The sequence below is a fragment of the Dendrobates tinctorius genome, unplaced genomic scaffold, assembly GCF_039654945.1.
Source record: "Dendrobates tinctorius isolate UK_male_01 unplaced genomic scaffold, ASM3965494v1 ptg000009l, whole genome shotgun sequence".
NCBI classification, from domain to species: Eukaryota; Metazoa; Chordata; class Amphibia; order Anura; family Dendrobatidae; genus Dendrobates; species Dendrobates tinctorius.
This window is the reverse complement of record NW_027361677.1, coordinates 4272474-4299334: the sequence shown is the minus strand read 5'-3', so window position 1 is coordinate 4299334 and position 26861 is coordinate 4272474. Positions and strand designations below refer to the sequence as shown.

At 42.5% G+C, this 26861-nt stretch overlaps 1 protein-coding gene across 2 annotated transcripts in view; it reads left to right on the top strand.

The window, feature by feature from the left end:
- GNAO1 (G protein subunit alpha o1) overlaps nucleotides 1–26861 on the top strand; it is a 232523-nt gene that overhangs the window by 139134 nt on the left and 66528 nt on the right. For both annotated transcript variants that reach the window (XM_073582096.1, XM_073582102.1), the window contains exon 4: nucleotides 18409–18569. In XM_073582096.1, the coding sequence (XP_073438197.1) occupies nucleotides 18409–18569 (161 nt within the window). The remainder of the gene's footprint in view (nucleotides 1–18408; nucleotides 18570–26861) is intronic.

The following is a 26861-nucleotide window of genomic DNA, read 5'->3' as shown; positions in this document are numbered from 1 at the left end:
TGTTACCAAAGTTAAATCATATCAAGAATTGGATGCAAATGAAAGGTTAACTTGTACTGAAATATGGAGTTTCTGAAATTTCTGCTTCTCATATGCATACATGCTGGGAGTGCTTCCCTTCTTTTCCCCCCGGGAGCAGAGATTTGGTTAAGCACCAGATGACCTCTGGGGCAGGGTAGGAAGGTTAATCACCAAAGTAAAATTGCAAAAATTAATTACAAAAGGAGCGTATGCTGATTAATCTGGAGACCTTACATCTGTTCCACAAGTCTGACACCCCTCGGGCAGCATGTTTATCCTGAAGACCAACATAAAGCAGACGGCCAATTGTGTTGCCGTCCAACATGTAAATAATGCACTTCTTATGACTTGCAATATTGGATTTTATCCCATGATAGAGATTTTTTTTTTTAATTTTAAAGGATGATTTCTACATAGGATGTTTTGTACTTGATGGTATATGATGTTTTAAAGAGAACCTGTCACCAGGTGAATAGTGGCTATTTTGTTTTTTATTGTATTTTTTATTTCCACTTTCCCGAAGTATACCAATGTTTGTATTTTTAAAATCTGCCATACGGTTCCAGAGATATGGTCCCTTTAATTTAGTGCTACTTTTAATGGTCTTTTACCTAGGGGGTGTGGCTCAGTCTTAAGACACGCCCCAGAGGATCCTGTGAGCCACGCCCTTAATAAAAAAAAAAAGAATATGTCTGGAACCGTATGGCAGATTGAAAAAAAAAATAAAAAGCTGAATACTCTAGAGCACAGCAGGAATAAAACCGATCACTGTAGTATGTTTGCTGTTTAAGAAAGTCTTGACCTTGTTTTTCCTTTCAAACTTCCATTTTGTACTTTCTATCTCAAGGATGGAATTAGATACTAGGGAATACAGCTGGATTACATAAAACCGGAGGACGTAAGCTAAAACTCAACTACTAAATCAGTCGTCTTCCGTCATGCCGTAGTAGCTGCCCCACTTCAGCCGCGCTGTCAACCCTCACAACAAAATCTGTGGTAAATTAGAGCTAGATGCTTGTAATTAGCATAAGTGATTGGCATGCCGGCGTGAGGACGTTGGAGGAACGGCTAATTATGGTTATTATCTGTTTTTTATTTAGCGCCAACATACTAGGCAGCTTTTCGTTAAGAGTACATCACTCACATTCTCGCCTACCCCTGGTGAAGCTTACAATCTAAAGTGTGTCACCCAACTGCTACTCTCCGGTTTGACTTTTATCGAAAACCTCTTCGATCATCTGTCTTTTTGTTTTTCTTCCTTATTCTAAAATGAAATCCAAAAAGTCTATTATACAGAACCCTACCCACGATACTGGGACCTCTCTCCACTCTGTCGTTAGTGTTCTTCTGGTGGTTTGCGTTGGACTAATAAGATCCTTCCACCTCCAAAAAAAAATGCTGTTTAAGTTGAAATCTGCAACATTTCCTTTAAGAAATGTGCAACAAAAATCCATTTTTTGGGGGCTCAATGCAGTTTTCATTGTGGATCTTGCACCATAATACAGCGTACCTGTGCCGCAATGCTGCACCCTATGGGTATGTTCCCATGAGACAAATTTGGTGCTGAATTTCTGCAGAAAATTTGAACCGCCGTGGTTTGGATATACAAACGGTAATTTTTCAATACAGGTCTGCCGTGATATCCTTGGATTGAAAAATATTCTAATATTAGGACCATTATCTATCAATCATGCCCATTTTTTATGTTTCTGGGTATTGTATATCTTAGTGACTCGTCTGCCATGGGCACATTTCCGGGTGACATTTCCCGTGCATCCAGTCTTCTCTGCTCCAGGCGTCTCATTATGTGCATTGTCTCCGACTCCGATCACCAAAACTGCTGCACTCACAGATCACTGTTCCAACATTAGTGACGTAGTATGATGTGATTTTAATTCTTCTTCTAGTTCCCTAGCAACTGACTGTCCTTACGCCGTCTCCTGTGGGTTTAACTCAGAATAGCAGCCTTATCCAGTGCCGGCATGTGTGCATGCGAGTCTCCAGGCCTCATTCCTAGATTCTGCGTCTGCAGCATCATATTCCTTCCCCTTTATTTTACTACTCCCCCCCCCTCCCCAAAAAAAAAAAAGTGTCCTCGTTTTTCCGTCACAACTGACGTGCAGGAATTTTTTTTTTAAGCGTCAATTTGCAAAATTGCAGATCTGTTTTGTTACCCATAGTCCCGACAGAAATGCACAACGACCTAGGATGATGAGATTTATGGTTTTTGTTGATGGCCTTCTAACAAAGATCCGTAAATTGCCCAAGGTTATCCTTTATACCCAAATAATACAAGTCAGAATGGGTTTTGATTAATCTTCAGATCCATTCTTTAAAGGGTTATTTCCTCTAAACCAAAAAATAAAGTTACCTCCTAAAGGTAGAGGATAACTTAATGACCCCTTTGGACATTCATTGATCCACTGAATTGGGCTTTTGCCAATGATTGAGGAGGAGCATGACCACTTATGAACCATTGAAGACTGGACTCATTCTAAGAGTTTGAGACCTGTTTTTTGTATTGGGTTGGTGGGTTCTTAGCGATCAAACATCCAGCAATCGGTACAATATCACCCCACCTTATAGGCCAGTGATGGTGAACCTTTTAGAGACTGAGTGCCCAGACTGCAATCCAAAACCCACTTATTTATCGCAAAGTGCCAACACGGCAATTGAACCTGAATACTGAGGTTTTAGTTTAGAAAAAAAAAACAACTTATACATTAGCGAGCTATAGAGTTTATAGCAAAGAGCTTGTAAGCGCTGCAAGCCAAGCCTAAGGTACTAACCACCGATAGCAGTGGAGGTCTGTTCTTGAGAATGGGCAGGATTTTCAGTCTAAAGTAAAATTGCAAAGTTGTTTTTGCAACCTCTTTACAATTATAACCCTTTATCATGATGGGAATAACCCTGTAAGCCAGGGATGTCAAAGACACAGCGGGCCAAAATTAAAAGTTTGGACAAAGTCGCGGTCTAACCTTGATATTTGTAAAAAAAAAAAACAAAACTACAATTGAGGAAGTTTTTCCTTTTCAAATAAAACTATTAACTTTTGCAAATGGAATAATATAATATGTTATGTAAGAGCCGTAAAAAGCAAATGGCCCAATGGCATAATTTAAATATGTAAGGATAAAAAACCTTCAATAAAACAGATAAAGTATGATGCAAACGAAAGTGCTCCCAAACACAGTATGATACCTCCACAGTACCCTCCACACACAGTATGTTGACCCTACTGTACCCCTCTCCCTCAATCTTCCACAACAAAGAATAGTGACTTCATCAGTGTGATTCTCCAACTGTAATCCTTACACAGCCCTTCATACTGTATACTGGCCACAAAAGACCTCCATACAGTGTAATAGGACCCACATGGTCGTCCATACAGTGTAATGGGCCCCACATATTCCTTCATACAGTATGATGAGACTCCCATGGAGCGCCATATGGTTTAATGCCCCACATGGTGCTCCATACAGTATAATGTCACCACATGGTGCTCCATGTAGTATTATGGACCCACATGGTGCTCCATACAGTGTAATGGCTCCACATGGTGCTCCATACAGTGTAATGGCCCCACATGGTGCTCCATACAGTGTAATGTCACCACATGGTGCTCCATACAGTATAATGTCACCACATGGTGCTCCATACAGTGTAATGGCTCCACATGGTGCTCCTTACAGTGTAATGGCCCCACATGGTGCTCCATACAGTGTAATGGCCCCACATGGTGCTCCATACAGTATAATGTCACCACATGGTGCTCCATACAGTATAATGTCACCACATGGTGCTCCATACAGTATTATGGCCCCACATGGTGCTCCATACAGTATAATGTCATCACATGGTGCTCCATACAGTGTAATGGCCCCACATGGTGATCCTTACAGTGTAATGGCCCCACATGGTGCTCCATACAGTGTAATGGCCCCACATGGTGCTCCATACAGTGTAATGGCCCCACATGGTGCTCCTTACAGTGTAATGGCCCCACATGGTGCTCCATACAGTGTAATGGCCCCACACGGTGCTCCATACAGTGTAATTGCCCCACATGGTGCTCCATACAGTATAATGGCCCACATGGTGCTCCATACAGTATAATGTCATCACATGGTGCTCCATACAGTGTAATGGCCCCACATGGTGCTCCTTACAGTGTAATGGCCCCACATGGTGCTCCATACAGTGTAATGGCCCCACATGGTGCTCCATACAGTATAATGGCCCCACATGGTGCTCCATACAGTATAATGGCCCCACATGGTGCTCCATACAGTATTATGGCCCCACATGGTGCTCCATACAGTGTAATGGCCCCACATGGTGCTCCATACAGTATAATGGCCCCACATGGCGCTCCATACAGTATAATGGCCCCACATGGCGCTCCATGCAGTGTAATGGCCCCACATGGTGCTCCATACAGTATAATGGCCCCACATGGTGCTCCATACAGTATTATGGCCGCACATGGTGCTCCATACAGTATTATGGCCCCACATGGTGCTTCATACAGTGTAATGGCGCCACATGGTGCTCCAGTGTAATGGCGCCACATGGTGCTCCATACAGTATAATGTCACCACATGATGCTCCATACAGTATTATGGCCCCACATGGTGCGCCATACAGTATAATGTCACCACATGGTGCTCCATACAGTGTAATGGCCCCACATGGTGCTCCATACAGTATAATATCACCACATGGTGCTCCATACAGTATTATGGCCCCACACGGTGCTCCATACAGTGTAATTGCCCCACATGGTGCTCCATACAGTATAATGGCCCCACATGGTGCTCCATACAGTATAATGGCACCACATTAATAAAATAAATTAAAGCTTGTTTCCCCCCCCCCCGCTGCTCTGGACTCTCCATATATCACAGTCCTACCTGTGGGCATGCGCACCATCCCCTCAGCACTATCGCTGCAGCTACTCCCCTCACTACTAGCGCTGCCATCCTCACCCTCCTCAGCACGTGAATGGCCTAATGGAACAGCGCACATCCTGATTGTACTGCGCACATGCAGAGGAGAGTGGCGACCACTTTGCCACCACTGCTCTAGGGGGTCTTTTTTGGATGGAGGGGAATACCGCTTTAATCACTAGTGACCACTTAGGTTTGTCCAGCTTCATTGACTTAAAATGGAATACTGTAACACACCAGGTTTTTGCTGCCCCATTTGAGAGCAGCATGATGTAGGGGCACAGACCCTGATTACAGCAATGTGTAATTCACTGGTTTGCTTGCTGCAGTCTTGATAAAATGACTGTTTTATCTACTACAGATCTACCAGTCCTCTAAATGCTGAGCTCTGTATAACCCCGCCCACACCTCTGATTTACAGCTCTTTGTGTACAGTGCACATATGCAGAGAGTTACCAATCAGCGGTGGGGGCAGGGTAGAATCCATGGCAGTGGGCTTACTAGTCCTCTAGTGATAATCTCCTGCTTAGAAAACTGTGATTTTATAAGAACTACAGGAACAACTCAGTAAGTGACATCGCTGGAATCCGTGTCTGTCTCTCCTTTATTCTGATCTCAGATTAGGTGGAAACACCTGGTGACATATCCTTTCAGCTAGCCAAAAGCATGACTACCGACAGCTATTTGCTCTGACTCCCCCATATACGTACACGCTCAGCTGAGTGGGATGTTTGTGTTTTGAACAGGGAAAGAGCCGTTATCCCCCTGGATGTTAAAAATTCCAACAGCCCGATTGTTTTCTACCCTGACATCAAATGTTGGGGGTATGTCGGGAGGCCCCAATTCGCATCAGATGTCTGTTCACTAAGTAAAAAATCTTCTTATTTGTAGAAAATACAAATATATACAACTTACTAATTATGCTTGTATAAAAAGGGTGCTCTGATCACAAGATATGTTGCCTCCACTTCCGGTTTGTGTTTAACACAAAAGGTCTTTCTTCGTCGGCACGTGGTTCCGGCTTTGTGTAAGGAGGATGACTGGCTCATCCTAATAGCTAGGCCAGACCGCTTCTCTGCTGTTGCTTATGAAATGATTGAGAAGGGGGCTGGCTCAGTAATTAAAATAAGCCAGCCAGCCCCTTTAACACACAGCATCAGTCATGCGTGGAGATATGAACCCAAACTGGAAGCACAACCAGGGATTGGTGGAGATATCTTCAGATATGGATATCTTTTTTAATCCATATATACAGTTGTCATAAACCTAATTTGCACTGGGGTTGAAAAAATTTTATTAGCAAAATTTACAATAATTTAAGTAACAGAATTAATATAGCAAGAGGTTTCTCCAAATTCAACTAAAAATGCCACTTTTAATAACCCCTTCATGGAAAATGTCTTTAGTACTTGGTAGAGCAGACCTGCTGCAAATGTAATGCACAGCAAAACATCGGCTTCTGGCAGCAAGTCCAGAACCTTCCAGGACATCTATTGAAACCAGGCCTTGGTGGACTGAGAAATGCAGTGCCTTGCGAAATTATTCGGCCCCCTGAACTTTTCAACCTTCTCCCACATATCATGCTTCAAACATAAAGATACCAAATGTAAATTTTTGGTGAAGAATCAACAACAAGTGGGACACAATTGTGAAATTGAACGAAATTTATTGGTTATTTTAAATGTTTGTGGAAATTCAAAAACTGAAAAGTGGGGCGTACAATATTATTCGGCCCCTTTACTTTCAGTGCAGCAAACTCACTTCAGAAGTTCATTGTGCATCTCTGAATGATCAAATGTTGTCCTAAATGACTAATGATGATAAATATAATCCACCTGTGTGTAATCAAGTCTCCGTATAAATGCACCTGCTCTGTGATAGCCTCAGGGTTCTGTTTGATGCACAGAGAGAATCATGAAGACCAAGGAACACAACAGGCAGGTCCGTGATACTGTTGTGGAGAAGTTTAAAGCCAGATTTGGATGCAAAATGATTTCCAAAACTTTAAACATCCCAAGGAGCAGTGTGCAAGCGATCATATTGAAATGGAAGGAGTATCATACCACTGCAAATCTACCAAGACCCGGCCGTCCCTCCAAACTTTCATCTCAAACAAGGAGAAGACTGATCAGAGATGCAACCAAGAGGCCCATGATCACTCCAGATGAACTGCAGAGATCTACAGTCTGTCCATAGGACAACAATCAGTCGTACACTGCACAATTCTGGCCTTTATGGAAGAGTGGCAAGAAGAAAGCAATTTCTCAAAGATATCCATAAAAAGTGTTGTTTAAAGTTTGCAACAAGCCACCTGGGAGGCACACCAAACATGTGGAAGAAGGTGCTCTCGTCAGATGAAACCAAAATCAAACTTTCTGGCAACAATACCAAACGATATGTTTGGCATAAAGGCAACACAGCTCATCACCCTGAACACACCATCCCCACTGTCAAACATGGTGGTGGCAGCATCATGGTTTGGGGCTGCTTTTCTTCAGCAGGGACAGGGAAGATAGTTAAAATTAATGGGAAGATGAATGGAGCCAAATACAGGACCATTCTTGAAGAAAAGGAGTCTGCAAAAGGCCTGAGACTGGGACGGAGATTTGTCTTCCAACAAGACAATGACCCCAAACATAAAGCAAAATCTACAATGGAATGGTTCACAAATAAACATATCCAGGTGTTAGAATGGCGAAGTCAAAGTCCAGACCTGAATCCAATCGAGAATCTGTGGAAAGAGCTGAAAACTGCTGTTCACAAACGATCTCCAACAAACCTCACTGAGCTCGAGCTGTTTGCCAAGGAAGAATGGGCAAGAATTTCAGTCTCTCGATGTTGAAAACTGATAGACATACCCCAAGCGACTTGCAGCTGTAATTGCAGCAAAAGGTGGCGCAAAGTTTTAAGTTAAAGGGGCCGAATAATATTGTACGCCCCACTTCTCAGTTTTTGAATTTCCACAAACATTTAAAATAACCAATAAATTTCGTTCAACTTCACAATTGTGTTCCACTTGTTGATTCTTCACCAAAAATTTACATTTGGTATCTTTATGTTTGAAGCATAATATGTGAGAAAAGGTTGAAAAGTTCCAGGGAGCCGAATACTTTCGCAAGGCGCACTGTATGCCTGGGATTATTCCTCCTGTTGGAAGGTCCGAAGATGCCGAGCGTCACCTTCACAGAAGACATGATGTTTTCTCCTAGGATTTCCTGAGACTTAATTGAATCCATCTTGCCCTTCACATGCTGCAGGTTTCCAGGAAGAAGCAAGCAGCCATGAAGCATTATTGAGCCACCACCATTCTTCACTGTATAAATCACTAAACCTTTGCTGTGCTTCACTATAAGCATCACCAAGCCACCGCCATGCTTCACTGTAGTCTCACCAAGCCACCATCATGCGTCACTGTAGCCATCACCGGTCCACCACCTTGCTTCACCGTAGTCCTCACTGAGCCCACCACCACGCTTCACTGTAGGCATCACCGAGCCACCACCGTGCTTCACTGTAAACATCAGCAAGCTTCCTCCCATGCTTCGCTGTAAACCACCGAATCGCCACCATGCTTCGCTGTAGACCTCACTGAGTTACCGACGTACTTCAACGTAGGCATCATCGAGTTACTACCATGATTCACTATAGGCGACACCGAACCACCACCATTCTTTACTGTAGGCAGGGTGTTCTTTGCAGTGTATGCTTCATATATCATCCTACAACAGACCTCTGCTTTGTAGGCCCCAAAAATTCCAGTTTTGCTTTTCACAGAAGAGAACTCAAACCTTCTGTGGCTTGTGTGATTTTAAGCATATCGGAGCCTAATTTTCTTATACTTTTTGGTCAGTTAAGGTTTTGTTTGTTTTTTTTAGTTCAGACAAGGAGACCTTCATCTTTTAGTGTGCACCTAGCGGTGCAAACTGACACCTCAGTGTCTGCCTCAACCAAATCTTGCTGCAGGTCTTTTGCACCTGCCTCCTCAGGAATCTGGTGGCAGCCGGTGACTTTTTCCTCTTTCTGCATGTCCAAGTCATGTAGTAGGGCTCCTATAACTGAACTTGTGAACTCAATACCTTCGCTATGTTTTGGGTTCTTTTCCTTGTTGGTGCAAAGCAATGATCTCTTCAACTTATTTGGTCCACACTTAACAACCCAAAAATATTAGTGAACTGTCATAACAGCCAAAAAGGGGCTCTGCAAAGTGCTAAAAATGCTTGTCCTGAAGGGGGGCAAATAATTCTGAGACTGCAGTGGTCATTAGAAGTGGCATTTGTGAAGAATTTGGAGAAAGCACTTGATTTACTGAAATACGTAAATTGTTCTTGTTTGAATTGTTTATGCAAACAAGTTTGTAAATTTTGGTAAAAATTTGCCCAATTTGCACCAAAGGTTAAAATGTTAAAGATTTCAGCTGTATTAGTATTAGGACCACCCAATGAATTATTGAAATAATAAATGTGATCCATGGATTCTCGGGGATAAGTCCAATACAGCCGCTGTAGATTGTGTTCCATTTTGCTACGAGGATCACCACGAATGCAGCATTTTGCAGCATCCACAGGGCATGAAAGGGTTACTCCGTGTCATTGAAGGGACTGGAGGAGAAGAATGGAGTTGCCAGCTTTTCACTGACTCTTTCAAATAAAAGGTTTGATTGGCACATGAGGTCCGAACCTTAAGGGATCACTCTACAGCGCCAAGATCAATTACAAAACCCTGCTGCGCGCACAGAACGGAGCAGTGCCGCCTAAATAAATCCCGGCATTACTTCTACATCGTAATATATTATGTCAAGACTTGTGAAATGTACCCGTCATTGGCAAACGCTTTCATTACCAGGTTTAAAAACATTTGGCAGGAAAATCTACACCTCAGCACTTTTAACATTTATGATGTCGTTTCAACAGAGGAGATCGAATAGTTCCAGCACAGCCCTGGATCCATTGTGAAGAATGTCTTTAGAGAATTGCATTTTTTTTTTGGGGGGGAGGGGGCCCTGATCTCCGCACTGCAGAAACGTCATTCATGCTGCTGCTTATGGCAGCCTGTAGTTCCGTCTTATGAGCTGCAGCGTATAGGTTGTCAGAAAACAGACCAGATCAAAAGGCGCCTACTAGGAAGCTGGAGTCCATTGTTGCTTAGTGTTTTGGAACACTCACATTATAGAGTTGATATCGATTTATGATATTTGGAGATTGATTTATACGCGATGGTCAAAAAAATAAAGGGAAGATTAAAGTTCCACATCCTAGATATCGCTGAGTGAAATGTTCCAGTTGTAAATCTTTATTCATTACATGGGATGCGTTGAGAACAATAACACATAAAAATGTAAATGAAAATTAATATCCCATGGACGTCTGGATTTGGAATGATGCTTAAACTCGAAGAGGAAAATCAAATTACAGTCTGATCCAACTTCAGTGGAAATGTCCCATCAAGACCATGCCTAGGCGTTGTAGGGAGGTCATACAGGCACGTGGAGGCCACACACACTGCTGAGCATCATTTCTTTGTCTTGGGACATTTCCACTGAAGTTGGATCAGACTGTAATTTGATTTTCCAATTTGATTTTGAGTATCATTCCAAATCCAGACCTCCATGGGATATGAATTTTAATTTACAATGATCATTTTTATGTTTTATTGTTCTCAACGCATGCCACTATGTAATGAGTAAAGATTTGCTACTGGAATATTTCACTCAGTGATATCTGGGATGTGGTATTTTACAGTTCCCTTTATGTTTTTGAGCAGTGTATATTCTTTAAGACCGTGGAGACAAGGCGACTGACTTTGTCTTGGACACTGATTGCATGGCCATCGATCGCTATGTTGGAACATAATGGAGGTGAATGAGGTTGCAAAAAAAAATAAATCCAATTTTTTGCCACTTTCCGATTGTGGTGCCTGATGTGACCCTTATATGCTGCAATGTAGCTGCGTCATGCAGTGATCTTTAGGCCTTTTGTTCTAGGTCTTGGTTTTCAGCTTTAAGTGGCCCCACAGGCTCATTTTTGTGTTGTTCTGGGCTGTAGAGAATGATATATATACTAATAATAGTATATATAATAATAGAGATCAGCTACTATACAGCCCATGGACAACAGTGGTTCGGTTTATAAAAATAAATATATATTACGTCATATTACATATATATATATATATATTTATTTATAATTATTCTTTTCTGCATATATAAATATATATATATTTTTTTTATAAACCGCACCACTGTTGTCCATGGGCTGTATAGTAGCTGATCCCTATTCAGGTGGCAAAGGTGGCACTGTTTTTAAATTCTTTCTTTTTTTTACATTTTTTTTTTCTTTTTAAAGTATACTTTTTTCAGATCTTCTAAAAATATTGACATCACACCACAACCAGCGCACACTTGGTTGCTTTTTGTCTTCATTACCAAGCTTTGCCGCTGTTTATATTATATATATATATATATATATATATATATATATATATATATATATATATATATATATATCGTATATCACAGCAACCCCCCTGTTCGAGGTTTGGTAATGGTAAGAGAGAGTGCTGAAGAGCAGAATTTCTTGGTGATGTGTAAACTTTGCATTAGTAACCAGTCTGCCATTCACAAAGAATTACTATGTGCCCATCAAACAGGGCAACCATTCATCTGCCAGCGAACTGAACGTCCTCTCCTGAGGCCTCTCGGCTAGTAGAAGATCGTCACTCCGTTGCCAAGTATACATCCTGACGATACCCTTGTTTGCTCGTACAGGATACGCCTCACTGTCTGCAGACCCACCATGGCGCCTGTAAAGGAGGGCACTTTTTTTGGTTTTAATCAAGGTGGGGGGGTAAATCCTGTTTAATGCCAATGAGCATAGCATCCTGCGGTCACCAGTTGTCATTCCCTTCCATTTGAGGATGGATTTAGTGTCTTCTGTGTATACTGTGGTTCTCGGGTTTCATTTATACTTTGACTTTTTGGAGGTGGCTCTAAAAAATATTCTTAGTAGCCAAGGGACCGTGGAGTAGTAGTAGTAGTGGTGGCTTGAAGAGTCATTTCATGGTGGTCTTTCATGTCTCCTCTTTTTGATCTTTCGCAGTCAAGGATATCCTCTCATTTCTATCCAATTTTGTTTTTTTTTCGCTCTACATGCGCAATTGCAATAAATGGGAAATTCGGTATGTGGTAAGGTGATGCATAGCCTGGTGGCCAAGCTGCCCCGACCGCCAGGCAGCCCTTAGTTCCAGATATTAGTCATTATTGCAGCCTGCCCTCCCTGCTTCCTCACCCATGCATATATTGTAGCCTAGCCTTCCGTGTACATAAATGTTTGATGTTTCTGATGAAAAATCATAAAACCAGGTCATCAGGTGCAGTGTTTTCTTCAATCTCCAGCCAACCAAGCAAATGCATAGTGACGAGCGTCTGCAGGAGCCGGCCGAGCTTCAAGCAGCAGAAGCACTGAATTTATATCTTCATTCAAAGCCTCCATTTCAGGTCGATGATGGATTGTTGCCTTCAGGGTTGTAGAACAAAGGTTGCCATGATGAGGCGAAACCTGGCGTTTTAATGTTATATTAAATGGTATTTCCTAATGGATGGAACGGAGTTGTCTTCTTCTGTCCAGTTCCTTGATCTTCCTAGAACTTCCTTCATTCTGGAATGTTGAGTCGATCACGTCAAGTAGGATAGTATCCCTAGCCCCTCTACGTAGATCGGAGACCTGTCATCTGGTCCCGTGATTTAGACTTTAATCCAAGAGGATCATGCAGACCTCTATTTGCTTTAGTGCAGATTTAAGACACAACAGTATTTAGAATTTTCACCAAATAATGAGCAACGATTTGAGAACGGTTTTGATCGTAGACCACAAACATGAAAATAGTTCTGCATTGCCTTCAGAAATGTAGAAAAGTGGTGTCTTTAGAAAAGTGGTGCTCAGACAATCTTAAAGGGAACCTGTTGAACTTTTACTCCATTGATATGATTGTGTAGCCCTTAAAATATAAGCCAGTCAATCCTTTTATGACCCAAAAGCCTTCCCCAGCAGCAGGATGAGTTGAGTTTTGTCTGGAAGTGCATTGGGGCATCGCGATTCACTTCTAGCTTCTCAGCCTCATGCTCTGGTTCCTACCCAGCAGCACCATCTCCTGGATGATTGACAGGTCGGGGGCTGTATACCATAGCAAATGATCAGTCAACCATCCAGGTATGTACTAGCTAGGTAGGTCCTAGAAGGTGAGGCTGAGAAGCTAGAAGTGCATCTTGATGCCCCAATTCAACGTTTTGGGGTCACATAGGAATCTACAGGCTTATCGTTTAAGGGACTACACAGCCATATAAATGATTTTTTGGAGGGAAGGATTTCCCCCTGATCCTTCCTATACACGTGGAGAGTAGAACGGTTCTAGATGCCTTTTTGGCAGCAGAGAGCAAAATAATCAAACATGTCGACATACAACATGCCCGAGCCGTCTCCTGCCCTGGACATCAAGTCTACAAAACCAATGGAAGACAGCACTGATCTGGAAGTTTCATCTAAAAGTCCTTGATCCCGCCATATAGTAATGACGACAACAACAACAACGGTTTGACCTGTATAGTCTTTTTCAAGCGGACGTGCCTACTTGGAATACCTGACGTCAAGTCTATCACTCCAAAATGACTGTTCAAACCAAGCACGGGCCCTCTGTGCACCCTTGGCGCATCCAGTTTGGTGCACCTTCACAGCTACTTCTTTTCCATCTGTCTCCCCCTCCTCTTCCTTGATTGTCAGCTCTGGCTTTAGAGGAAGGTGCAGATAGATGGGAAACAAGTAGGTTTGACTATGCCAAGGGTGCAGCAAGTACCTGTGCTTGGTTTGAACAGTCATTTTCTGCTAGCAGACTCCCTTTAATGGGATTCTCAAGTATATGCATTCTCTCTCTCTCTTTTGAGATGGTTACAAGACTCCTTTAAATAATAGTTAAATGGATTAGTGTGAAGCCCCCTTGGTATCGGATACGGAGCGCGGTGCTGAATGTGCCGCCATATCGGTGGAGCGCCGGCACACACCCTGCTTGTGCTTCTCTATGCATCATTCCTCTTCGTGTTTTTTTTTCTCTCTCTTCCTCCCTTTCCTATTCATTTTTCACACATATCTTCCGCTGGGCTCGGGCGGCCGGGAGATGAAATAGAAATATTGCCATGGAAACGAAGCTCATTAATGGAGCTTCTCTTGAGTCTTCACCCAAGTGCTTTCTGGCAGAGAGGCCCGGCATTCAGCCCCTTGTAATGTGTGCACAGTGCGGCTCTGTGAGGCCGGTCGTCACCCTAAAAAAAACAATTCTGTTCTGTGGTTGTACACCCAGGAATTCCAGGAGAAACATCTTCCCGGAAATGTACTGCAGCCTGAGCGGTGATGTAATTGGGGAACGTAAAGGAAATCTCCGATCCTTAGGAATTTACATTATAAAATAGGGCAAGAAAACATATGAAGAGCGCTGCCCCTAGTGGACAAACCTTCACCTGCCCAGATAGAGATGACGCAAGCAGCACAGATGTTGACCCTATGGCAGAAGTCTCCACTGCAACGGGGAATATCCTGACTGATCCAGTCAGCCGCCCTGGCTGCAAAGTAGTGATCGTTTGTGTGGAAAAGAGTTTGCTGGCTCAAAATGACTGTTCAAACCAGGCACAGGTGCTCAGTTGCACCATTTGGATGACCAAACTATTAGGATATGTGCACACGGTGCAGATTCTGCTGCGGATCCGCAAGCAAAGTACAGTACAATGTTATCCAATTGCTTTTAAAAACCGCAGTGCACGTGCTGCAGATTTTTCCGTGCAGATTTGCTGCGGGTTTTAAATCCGCAGCATGTCAATTCTTTCTGCGGATTCCGCTGCGGTTTGACACCTGTTCCATTGCACAGGTGTCAAAACGCAGGGGAAATCCGCACTGTATGCACTCACCCTTAAGTGCACCTTCCCCCAGACTTGAACTGCATCTGTCTTTTGCTCCTGTAAAGGGCGCAGCCAGTCTATTTAGAAAAGAGGAGGGAATGTGGGCTTGGTTTGAACAGTCATTTTGTTTTGGCAAGCTCCTTTTAAAAAAAAATGGCTAACAGCTGGAAATCTGATTTAAAAATAATACTTTTGGAGCCGTATGGTATAGAATGATCAGTGGACCCCAACGGAAGTTTTTTCCCCCCTCTCGTTAGTTAATGATGTGATAAATTCAGCGATTGTAGGCCTATCTGTGCGCTCTGTGTAATAATGCTACACCTAGTGCAGGTACCAGCCGAGTATTGCTGCACTCCCACGGCCTCGTGCCTTTTTGCGGGATGTAACCTGTGTATTATTCTTCCGTTCCCACATAGTATTTTTTCATTTCCAATGTCGGGACAATACATGAAATTTTAAGAAATCTCATGCACTGATTGCAAAAATTTATATGCAGCGGTTTGGAGAGCCGCACCCTGGCAATTTATGCTGCAGATGTCTTTGTGGATACTGCTGCAACTTTTCTGCTGAAAAAAGGCTGGTGTTTTCTGCTATCAGCACTTCCTAGGACTAATTAACCCTGCGTCGTCTCTTCCACGTTCCCCGTTTGCTGCCTCTGAACATTTTCATTAAATGGACCCCTGCTCCCATATTTGAAGAGGCTGGCAGACAGATGGCGAGGGCACAGTCTAAAGGCGGGAGGGGCAGCATGACGGCACGCGGGGGGACAGGAAGCTGGAAATGAGGCCCAATGCAAGATATGTATTTCAAATGTAAATTCTGCCCAGTGCGCTCAGGGAGGGGGGATTTGTGCTAAAGGTTAGACCCAGCATGGATCCTGCCCTGCAGAGAGCAGGGCTTGAGCCGTGCCGCTTGCACACAATTAATTGGACTCTGGGATCTAATGAAGCCACTCATTGAGGTGTCAGTGCTGGCAATTGGGGCTGGGGTCACTTCATTTACTCGCATCGCTGCCACACAGGTTGCCTGCTTCCAATTAAAGGTTTACAGAAATGCAAATATTTAAAGGGTCTACGTATGCTATCAGGTGTGTGACGCTCATGTAGAAGGATACTCCTTACCCCTTATATTCCAGTTTTCTGTGTATAACACATATTATAGATTTCCATCTCCTACTTTAGGGTTTAGTGTAATCTGAGGTTATGCTTAGCATTAAGGTTCCCAACCCCGTCGCATGCGTGAAAAATTGGGTCATTTGCAGCTTGTCTATGATGGACAGGTTGTGAAAAATGAGGTCATTTAAGGTCTGTCCGTTATGTCGATGTGAAAAGCTGGACAGGTCCCAAATGATCCCATTTTTCATTGAATGCCCAGTTGTCACCCTCACAGTGGTCACCACAATCATTTAGTCACAAGTAGTTTAATTTAGTGTAGAATTTTGTAAACTACTGATGGAGTTCCAGGTTATAACTTGGGTGACTGTATCTGATGATTAAAACTGCTGGACAGTCCTGAGTTGGGTATTTAAATATTAACCCAAAATGATTGGCATCCATTTCCTTATAAAGAGATCCTGCAACCGGGTCAAAAATGGTCAGTTTTTGGCCTTCTTTTATTCCCACTGTCCCCCTGAGTATTCTGTTGTTTTCTCTTTCATGATCCTCCATACGGTTCCAGAGATACAGACCTTTTTTTTTACATAGTGCTGATTTTCTGGTCTTTATTTGGGGTGTGACTCACAGGGTAATTATGCAGCGCAGCCTAAAGACACGCCCCTGAGGATCCTGTGAGCCCCGCCCTATCATAAAGATCATAAAAATGAGCACTAAATGAAAAGGCCCATATCTCTGGAACCGCATGACGAATTTGAAAAAGAATGTAATACTCAGGAATAAAATGAGGGCACAAACTGGCTAGTAGTGATTGGCTGACAGGTCCTTTTTAAATGGCAAACTAATGTAAAGATGAGATCGATCCAGGTAACTCAGGCCGTGGCATCAACTGACTTGTACCCTGCATCTCTGGCTTGCCTTTTCAAGCCTCAGTTTAAAGACGCTATACATATAGGACTAACATCAGACGATATCGACAGGTTCGACCAACAATATAATTTGTATGGGGGTCCCCGACTCTCGGAGAAGATGAGGAGCCATCATGTCCTTTTTTGCACTGACAATCATATGGTTCTCTCGAGATAAGCCTACACCAGAGAAGTCTGTCATTAGCGCTCTCATGGAGAACACATAAGCTCTCAGCTTGGTGAGCGCTCCTGAGTATGGGAGAGTTGGGCGACATAGCTGCCCACCAAATGATTGGCCTAACAATATTTCAGGTGACTGCTTTCGAACTAGTGTGGGGCTCTAGTCTCTGGGTACCAGATATTCATCTTAACGTTGCGTTGGACGTGACCACTAATGTTTTCACAACCTTCTAGAAACTAAATATTACATTATAGCATATGACTAGAAAAGACAATTAATTCTGCATAAACTTTTTATAAAATTAAATTGCATGTGTAAGTGGTTAAAAATTCAGTATTGCATGAAAAGAATATTTTAGAAATCTCTCCCGAGAACTACTTTGTTGTTCCCCGACCTCGGCCAATAAGGTTTTCTCCATTTCCTGACGTAAATACTAGCGGGACTTAAATGTCACACACGTGACTCTTGTGATGTACCGTGTAGTTGCCCACAGTGAGACTGCGATGTTGAGACCTGAATGTCACACTGTGCCTAAAGTACAGGTTAATTACATGGAGGCCTACAACACACGTGGCGTAATATCCTCATCCGGGATTACCGCGGTGACCCGAGCCACACCAACGTATAATCGTATAATGTTCAAGTACGGGCAATCGCTGTTTTTCGTACCAGTGACTTTTTCAGGTTGACTATTGGGTCTCGTAATCTGTACAGGCTGAAGGTTGGCCATGCTCTTGGACATTGTCTACTATCTGGCCGAAAGACGGTGAACGTTCTCACTTGTGTCTAAGTAATATCTGATCTGTTCTACTGGAGTTCGAGCTTATTGGAAACAAGATTACTTCTCATAACGCCGCGCGGTTACGAGAATCCGGAGATAGCGGTTTACTGTCAATTCATTTGGAAAATTAGGTCTAATTATCAGACTCCGACGTGGACTTCCCCATACATTATCCATCTTCAGTTTTCCCAGCTGAATTTTAATAAATGCTCAACATTCTTTTCAGACTGCATCTCTTACAAACATGTTTGCGTGAGGATAATATAATGATGGAAAAATCTTTTCAATAGTTTGTTGCCGGTCAATTATCTATTTTCCAGGCTTTGTTGATATGGCCGTTCAGTTTGGTCTCCGTTTACGATGGTTATCTAGTATTCTGTCATGGTTACAGCTTATTCGCACTTGCTGTAGATGGTTAGCCTACATTTTGCTTAATTAATAAACTATAGATTTGTTTCCCCTTATATTGGTTTTTTGGTTTTTGTTTTACTCATTATTTTAATGTCTCTTTTTTCGTAGGCTGATGCCAAGATGGTGTGTGATGTGGTGAGTCGCATGGAAGACACGGAACCTTTTTCTCCTGAGCTTCTTTCAGCCATGATGAGACTGTGGGCAGATTCTGGAATCCAGGAGTGCTTCAACCGATCCAGGGAATATCAGCTTAACGACTCTGCTAAATAGTATGTCCTGAACTAAACCTTGCTTTTATATAACTTGTGCTTTTCATGTTGCATTTTGATCTTCTATGTGGAATCTTTCACTCTCAAAGATGAACTTGTAGAAATCGCCAAGCTCCCCTGATTCTGATGCTCTTTCCAGTTTTGCTCTGCGTTGCTCCGTTGCAGAGATAATACATTTGTTGCTTTTGGAGCACAATGTGTGAAATCTCTGCCTGCAGACCAACTGGGCATTTTATTAGATTCTTCTCTGAGGGCCTGCACTTTTTCTCCTCCCTCCAAAATGCTGCCAATCACAGCTCTGCATCATTTCAGTTGCTAGACTCCTAGATCAGTTGCCACGCAGAAAATGTATGCCCCCAGAGAAAACTCTCAAACGCCCAGTTAGAGATTTCACATACTGCTCTCCAAAACAACGAATGTGAATATCTTTGCAATGGAGTGACGTAGCACAAAATGGAAAAGAGCTGCAAAATCAGGTGAGCGGAAGGATTTTTACAAACTAATTCTGTGAGTATGTGACAGGATCTCTTCAAAGGCTAAAAAAAATTACATAAACTCTCTAACTTATTGGCTTGGAGCAAGAATATTAATCAGTAGTTAACCATAGTCTATCCCCTGAAACAACAGATTTTACCTTTTAAGGCCACGTTCAGTATTTGTAAGCCAAATCCAGGAGAGGGTGATAGATACAGAAGTGGTGCCGGGTTTCTATTACGCTTTTCCTCTGATTGTTCCACTCCTGGTTTGGCTTACAAATATTGGGGTAAAATACTGACCAAATACTGAGCGTATGACCATAGCCCAATACTTCCTTCCCTTCTAGTCCAACTGATGGATAAACGCTTGTTTGCAGTTCACTTGTTCGGAGGCTCCTGTAGTTAAGAGGTTCTGCTGCCACTGCTGCAATGAACCTTCTCTGAAGTGTTGTAGCCTTATTTTGAATAGCCGTGGATTATAAAGAGACCATTCTGGGCATAGGGAGTCAGAAATATGCTGCGTAGATCCTGATTGAAACTTTAGTGTTAAACTTGCAGGATATATACTGAAAATCAGCACATCAAATAAGACTTTGTTCACACGCAGCGTTTTTGTTGCGTTTTTTTTTTAATGTAAAGTTTAAGCTACTTACAAAAAGTAGATTGTGCTTTGTTTTTGCTGCGTTTTTCTCAGGGTTCATTTGTCTCTTGTGCATGCTGATAAAGCAAATAATCTGATTCAACTTCATCAGGTTTTGGCGCCAAAAACGCAGCAAAACATGATACCTGGGGGGGGGTTTTCTTTTTAGCAATTCTTTGCACTACCGATTGTTTTCAATGGGTGAAAAATGCTGCAAAAAGCTGAAACAAGTGACATGCTGCATTTTGCAAAAACACATCTTTATGACAGAACAGTCAGGAAAAATCCAAGGTGTGTGCATGAGATTTGGAAAGTCTCATAGACTTTGCTGGCACTGTTAAATGCAACTAAAAAATTGCTTTAAAAAAAGCAGCAAAAAAAAAACTGCTGTAAAAATGGAACATGTGAACATGGCCTAAAACATCAATTGCACATAATCTGACCAGTTTCGCCTCATCAGGCTTTTTTGAGAGTCTAAATTAGAAGCCTAATCACCTGGCATTTAAATCTTACTATCAATTATATCTGGGTCAAGATTCATTTCATGTGAAAAGAAAAGGGGGAGACAGGGCGCTTCCAATGCGTAGGTCTGTATGGAAAGTAGATGTGTGCACAGCAAGTGTTAGGCTCACCTGATAGGGTTGTGAGAGTCACAACACCTATAATCGCATAAAACAGCTGCAGCAGTCTGCACGAGGTCCAAGGACTTGGTACAAAGAGAAGGCTGGTAGTGCAATAAGAGACTGCGCCGCTGTGGTAGAATTCAAGGTATCTTTATTGCCAACGCGTTTCCTGAGCCAGTCCCAGCTCACTTCATCAGATGCCCTGCACTACCAGCCTTCTCTTTGTACCAAGATTCATTTCATAAAAGTGTGAAAAATAAAATAAAAAAATATCCTTAAGAAATGAAAAAGTCCTAAAAATTATAAAAACTGAGAAAACCCCCTAAATATATTAATAAAAGAAATATAAATGCAGGAAAAGGGGAAAAAAGATGTGTGTGTGTGTGTGTGTGTGTGTGTGTGTGTGTGTGTGTGTGTGTGTGTGTGTGTGTGTGTTAAATAAATAATTTATATTTATTTTATTGTGGAGTTTTTGGCTCTCTGGTAGTCAGTTGGATATGGGCAGAGTAAAGTTTCTTGTACTTCATAAACTTTACAGCTCCATGAATAAAAACAACCTTTCTTCGGCACAAATAAATAACAATCTTGTCTTTTTTCTGGGTAAGGCAAAGTAAATCAAATGGTCTCACCAACTTGGCAATACAGGCACTTCTCTTTCTCTCTAGCATAGACGGTCCACCATTATATGTCCTTCTCCAGCTGCCTGTTATTAGGCCTGTAAAATCCGGACTGGAGTATGGGAGCGATCTTTCCCACCCAGGCTCTTTTGGTCGTTCCTAAATCCTGGACCCAAAATCCAGTCAAATTAAAACCCATCTCGGTAACACATACCTGCCATCCCAGACCTTACCTCTTCCTTAATTGTCAATACCAGGTCCAAGCCTATAAGTTATGGTGTTAGTACAGAACAAACTGAACATCTTTTGGGGTGTAGTGGGGGTTTATTTTGCATATTTTTTACAATTTTTTTTACTCTGTAATTTTTTTTCTTGTATAAAATAAACAGCTTAGAATGGTGAAAAAATAACAAAAAGAAGACCTCTCTTTAGGAATCCCCTCCCGCTCCCTAGATAAAACTTCCAGGTTCCCCTCCGGCCTCTGTTCACTCATCTTCAGCAAACATTTAAAGTGAACACTACTGAGGTCACACCTGCGACCATTGATTGACTGCAGCTTTGTCAAACAGTGTTCAGTGGATATGCTGTCATTACATATCCATTGTCCTACATTCCCTTATTCTTCTGGTTCTGGTTACTAGATTACTGAAGATGGGTTCATAATCGAAAAATTTATCCTGCCAGCTCTCTTCTTCATTAGCATGGCAGGATATTAGGTTGAACTTGATGGACTTCGTGCAAAGCTGTTTCCGTTAGTCGCTTGGACACTGAATGAAAGCAGCAGCATGGACCCGATCAGTAGACGTTTGGATTCTTGATGACCTCCTTTGGCTCCAGTGGAATTGGTTCTTTGTAGAGATGAGCAAATAAATTCTCTTTTGATTATCCGACTTGGAACAGCGTCTCAATGATGACGTCGCACCAGTCCAGCTAATCAAAAGACGATCCGTGGATGCCGTCAAGTAGGAAACGTTTGAAGGGTTTGGGTCGAGTAGCCAAGGAATACTGACCTGGACCAAGATCATGCCAATCGATTCAGTCATCTCTAATTCTTGGAGGAGAGGTGGCCGAGCATATAATGCCACTCTTGAAAAACATGGTTTGCATTTTGCCATAATTTGAGTCTGGTCCAAAATAACATCGCACACAGTGAATACAGTGGCATTTAAAAGTTTGGGCACCCCTGGTCAAAATTACTGTTATTGTGACCAGTTAAGCAAGTTGAAGATGGAATGATCTATGAAGGGCTAAAGTTAAAGATGACACATTTTCTCTGTATTTTAGGCCAAAAAAATTATATATTGTCATTTTTTACTTTTTAAAAATTACAATAAGGAAAATAGGCCAATGCAAAAGTTTGGGCACCCTGCATAGTTAGTACCTAGTAGCACTCCCTTTTAAAATATCACAGCTTGTAAACGCTTTTAGTAGCCAGCCAAGAGTCTTTCAATTCTTGTTTGATGGATTTTCATCCATTCTTCCTTGGAAAATTCTTCCATTTCTGTGAGATTCCTGGGTCGTCTTGCATGCACTGCTATTTTGAGGACTAGCCACAGATTTTCAATGATGATCGAATCGGGGGACTGTGAGGGCCATTGAAAAACCTCTAGCTATCGCCTTTTGAAGTAGTCTATTGTGGATTTTGATGTGTGTGATCATTATCCATTTGTAGAAGCCATCCTGTTTTCAAATTCAGCTTTTTTACACATGGTGTTATGTTTTCATCAAGAATTTGTTGAAATTTCATTGACTCCATTCTTCCCTCTACCTGTGAAATGTTCCCCGTGCCATTGTCTGCAACACAACTCCAAAGCATGATTGATCCATCCCCAAGCTTAATGGTTATAGAGATGTTCTTTTCCTGAAATTCTATGCAATTTTTTTTCTGCACATACCTTTGATCATTGCGACCAAAGAGTTTTATTTTAACTTCAACGATTCACAGGACTTGATTCTAAAATGCATTGGGCTTGTTTAGATGTTCTTTTGCATACCTCTGATGCTAAATTTTATGGTGAGGGTGCAGGAGAGGTTTTCTTCTGATGACTCCTTCCATGAAGGCCATATTTGATAAGGTGTCTCTGAACAGTAGAGCAATTACCACAACTCCAGAATCTGCTAAATCTTTCTGAAGGTCTTTTGCAATCAAGTGGGGGTTCTGATATGCCTTTCTAGCAATCCTACAAGCAGCTCTCTCTGAAATTTTGCTTGGCCTTCCAGACCTTATCTTGACCTCCACTGTTCCTGTAAACTGCTATTTCTGAATTACATATTGAACTGAGGAAAGGACAACTTGAAAACGCTTTGCTATCTTCTTATAGCCTTCTCCTGTTTTGTGGGCCTCCACCATTTTCATTTTCAGAGTGCTAGGCAGCTGCTTAAAAGAACCCATGGTGGCTGTTTTTTCGCACAAGGTTAGAGGAGGCTGTTTCTAAACCTGTGGAATCTGCATCAGCTGGCCTTTCCTAACATTGAGGGTGAACAAGCCATATCCCTTACAGGCTAATTAAGGTCTGAAACCTTGGTCAAAGTTATCTGAGCACACAAATCTCCAAAGGTGCCCAAACTTTAGCATCGGACCATTTTTCTTTTTGTAATGTGAAAAAATGACAATGTGTATTACTTTTTAGCCTAAAATACAAAACAAATGTGTCATCTTTAACTTTAGGCCTTTTAGAGATCATTTTATCTTCAACTTCCTTAACTGTTTACAATAACAGTAATTTTGACCAGGGGTGCCTAAACTTTTGCATGCCACTGTACATATGCTAAGTGCATAGAGTAGTGGCGTATCGTACTCTCAATGATTCCTAAAGGGGTTGTGTCCGTTTGGCAGAAATTTTTCTTAGATTCCACTTTTTACAGTGGGAATGGTGTGGTCAATCGGACTTGCATTTGTGTTACAAAGTATTTTCATTAGGGTGCTCTTTTGAACGTAATAATGCTGTGGCTTGGAAATTGGGTGTGTTCAGACCCATTCATATTGTTCATTTTGTTTTTCCCTCCAGTACAAGGAAGTGGTCAGGAAATATGTGACATTGTACATCTTGATACAGATTGTAATGCATCTTTGTGTGTGTAACAAAGAATCTTATAGTTTTAAGGTTGAAAGATGACACAGTCATGTCCGAAAGAGTTAGCAGTAGCACCCTTGACAATGTTCCAGAAAATGAAGTATTTAATTATTGCAATTACACTTTTTGTTATACACATTTTTATTTCCTTTGTGTGTATTGGAACAACACAAAAAAAAAAAAAAACTAAGGAAAGACAAGCAAATTGAACGTAATTTCCCACAAAAACTAAAAAATGGGCCAAACAAAATTGTTGGCACCCTCAACTTAATATTTGGTTGCGCACCCTTTGGAATAAATAACTGCAAACAATTGCTTCCTATAACCATCAACACGCTTCTTACACCTCTCAGCACTCTTCGTTTGCAAACTGCTCCAGGTCTCTCATATTTTAAGGCACCTTTTCCCAACAGAAATTTTAAGATCTCAATGGAATTTGAATCTGGACTCATTTCTGGCCATTTCAGAACTCTCCAGCGCTTTGTTTCCATATATTTCTGGGTGCTTCTTGAAGTATCTTTGGGGTCATTGTCCTGCTGGATGACCCATGACCTAGGTCGCAAACCCAGCTTTCTGACACTGGGCACTACATTGAGACCCCAAATCCTTTAGTAATATTCATATTTCATGAACCTTGTACAAAGTCAAGACACTTAGTGCCAGAGGCAGCAAAACAACCCCAAAACATCTTTGAATCGCCACCATATTTGACTGTAGGTACTGTTTCTTTCTTTGTAGGTCTCATTACGTTTTCGGTAAACAGCAGAATTATGTGCTTTACCAAATAGCGCTATCTTGGTCTCATCTGTCCACAAGTCGCTTCCCAGAAGGATTTTGGCTTACTCACATACATATTGGCAAAGTGCAGTCTAGCTTTTTTATGTCTGTCAGCAGTGGGGTCCTCCAGGGTCTCCTTTCATAGCGTTTCACTTCACTCAAATGTCGATGGATAGTTCGTGCTGACACTGATGCCCCCTGACCCTGCAGCAGCTTGAGTTTCTTTGGAACTTGATTGGGGCGGCTTACCCACCCATCAGACAAATGCATTGCAACCTTTCATTAATTTTTCTCTGCCGTCCACGTCCAGGGAGATTAGCTATAGTTTTTAGTCATTTTCTTTACATTTTGCACCAATAATAATTCTGCTAGTAGGAATTCTTTGGCTTTTAACCTATTGCAAAACCCCTTACAGTAAATGGGCCTTTAAGAGCACTTAGTGTATTAGTTCTAAGCATGAAAATGGGTCATGATTTGCTTTTTAGATACAAATTTTGCCTTAGAAGAAGGAAAGCTCGAGGTATTCGGCTGGTGATCACATTTATTGTAAATGCACTGCAAGAGATCCCCGCTGTAATCCTTACCAGCTGAAGATAACAGCTCCTCCATCATCCAACCACTCCCCTGAACATCACCCACGACTCTCCGTGAATCATTCTGCTACCACCTCCTCCATTCTCCTGCCCTTTCCTCCTCTCTCTCATCTCCAGTACAGGCAGGGGTTACTTAACTAGCAGCCTTCACCACGAAAAAGGGCGGTAGGCCGGGGGCTTCACTTTCTCATACTCCCCCTCCTGTGATACAAATAACATGGAGAAAGGCAATGGCTGCCCAGCTGTAATATTTCCATGTTAGAGGCTGCCCCATTGCTCCGAGCCAATCCCTCGGCATCCCAATAAATCCCTGGTTTCCATAGCAACCCGGAGATCTCTTGGTGGCTGTGCCGCCGAGAGATGCAGATCATATATATGAAAAAAAAATGTGAATCTGTGTGCACATATGTTGGCCGTATCGCCCGGTGCACGGTGGGCGCACATAGAAATAATGCATGTGCTGGGTGTGTGTACTGATGAGATGAACTACTTCATGCATCTGCCGTCAGTCACAGCGTGCAGGACTGTGTCACACTGTAGGAAAGGAATTAATATGCAGGTGGTGGGGGAGAATGTCTCTTGAGGGTTTATTTTTCTATTCAAGTGGATGATAAGGCAAAATAAAATCCTGATAGTCGCATTGAAAGTTTTATCAGTGTTCTCTTGACGTGTAAAATAAGAAATGGACAGTGGTGTGTGCCGCACATATAAGCTGGACTAGTGGAGGGGAGGCAGGCTAAACTGGCCATTCACCCTGGACCGCCATCTACAAAGTCACCCTCAGCAACCTTTTCAGGCCAGAAACTGCACTGATAATACCAGTCCTGCATTATCTGCGTAGATTCCGAGGTTAGAAGTGTGTATGTTTGTAAAACACAGTGTATCTCTGTCACTTACAGTGTGTGTTTGATATACTTGTAACGAATGGAAGCAGAGGCAGAGATGGTGAAGTTCACATTCGTTTTTATTTTTTAAGTGGAACCTCGGGAACACGGTTCGGGGGGCTCCGAAGGGGGCATGACTAGTGAGCCCTGGGCACCCGTAGTAAAGCCCCTCAGGCACGGCCAGAATGGAATACCCGGAGGACACAGGTGCTACCTCCAGTTAGACCTCGAACACGTGGCAGCTGTCCCAGCGGGACCAAAAGGGATTACAAAAGTTACAGCAGAGTTCGTAATGCGCTGGGTCCTGGATCCGGGTAGTTGGTAAGGAGTCGGTTCCAGTGACCTTCACACAGTCCTTGGACTCGGATGGCTGTAGGCGGAACGGGATGGCTTAGGCCCAGATGGTTGCAGATATAACCAGGTAAGGCCGGTTTCACATTAGCGCATTTTCAGCGCGCGCACGGCCGGGGGTAGCTCCGCCCCCGAGCCGGCTCTCTGCCCGGCGTGCCCGCCCCTTGCTTGTAGCGCCGCCTACTAGCGGACAGCGGCGCCTGCGATCGGCGCACCCTATCTTTAGCATAGGGTGCGCAGATCGTGCGCAGGCCGTG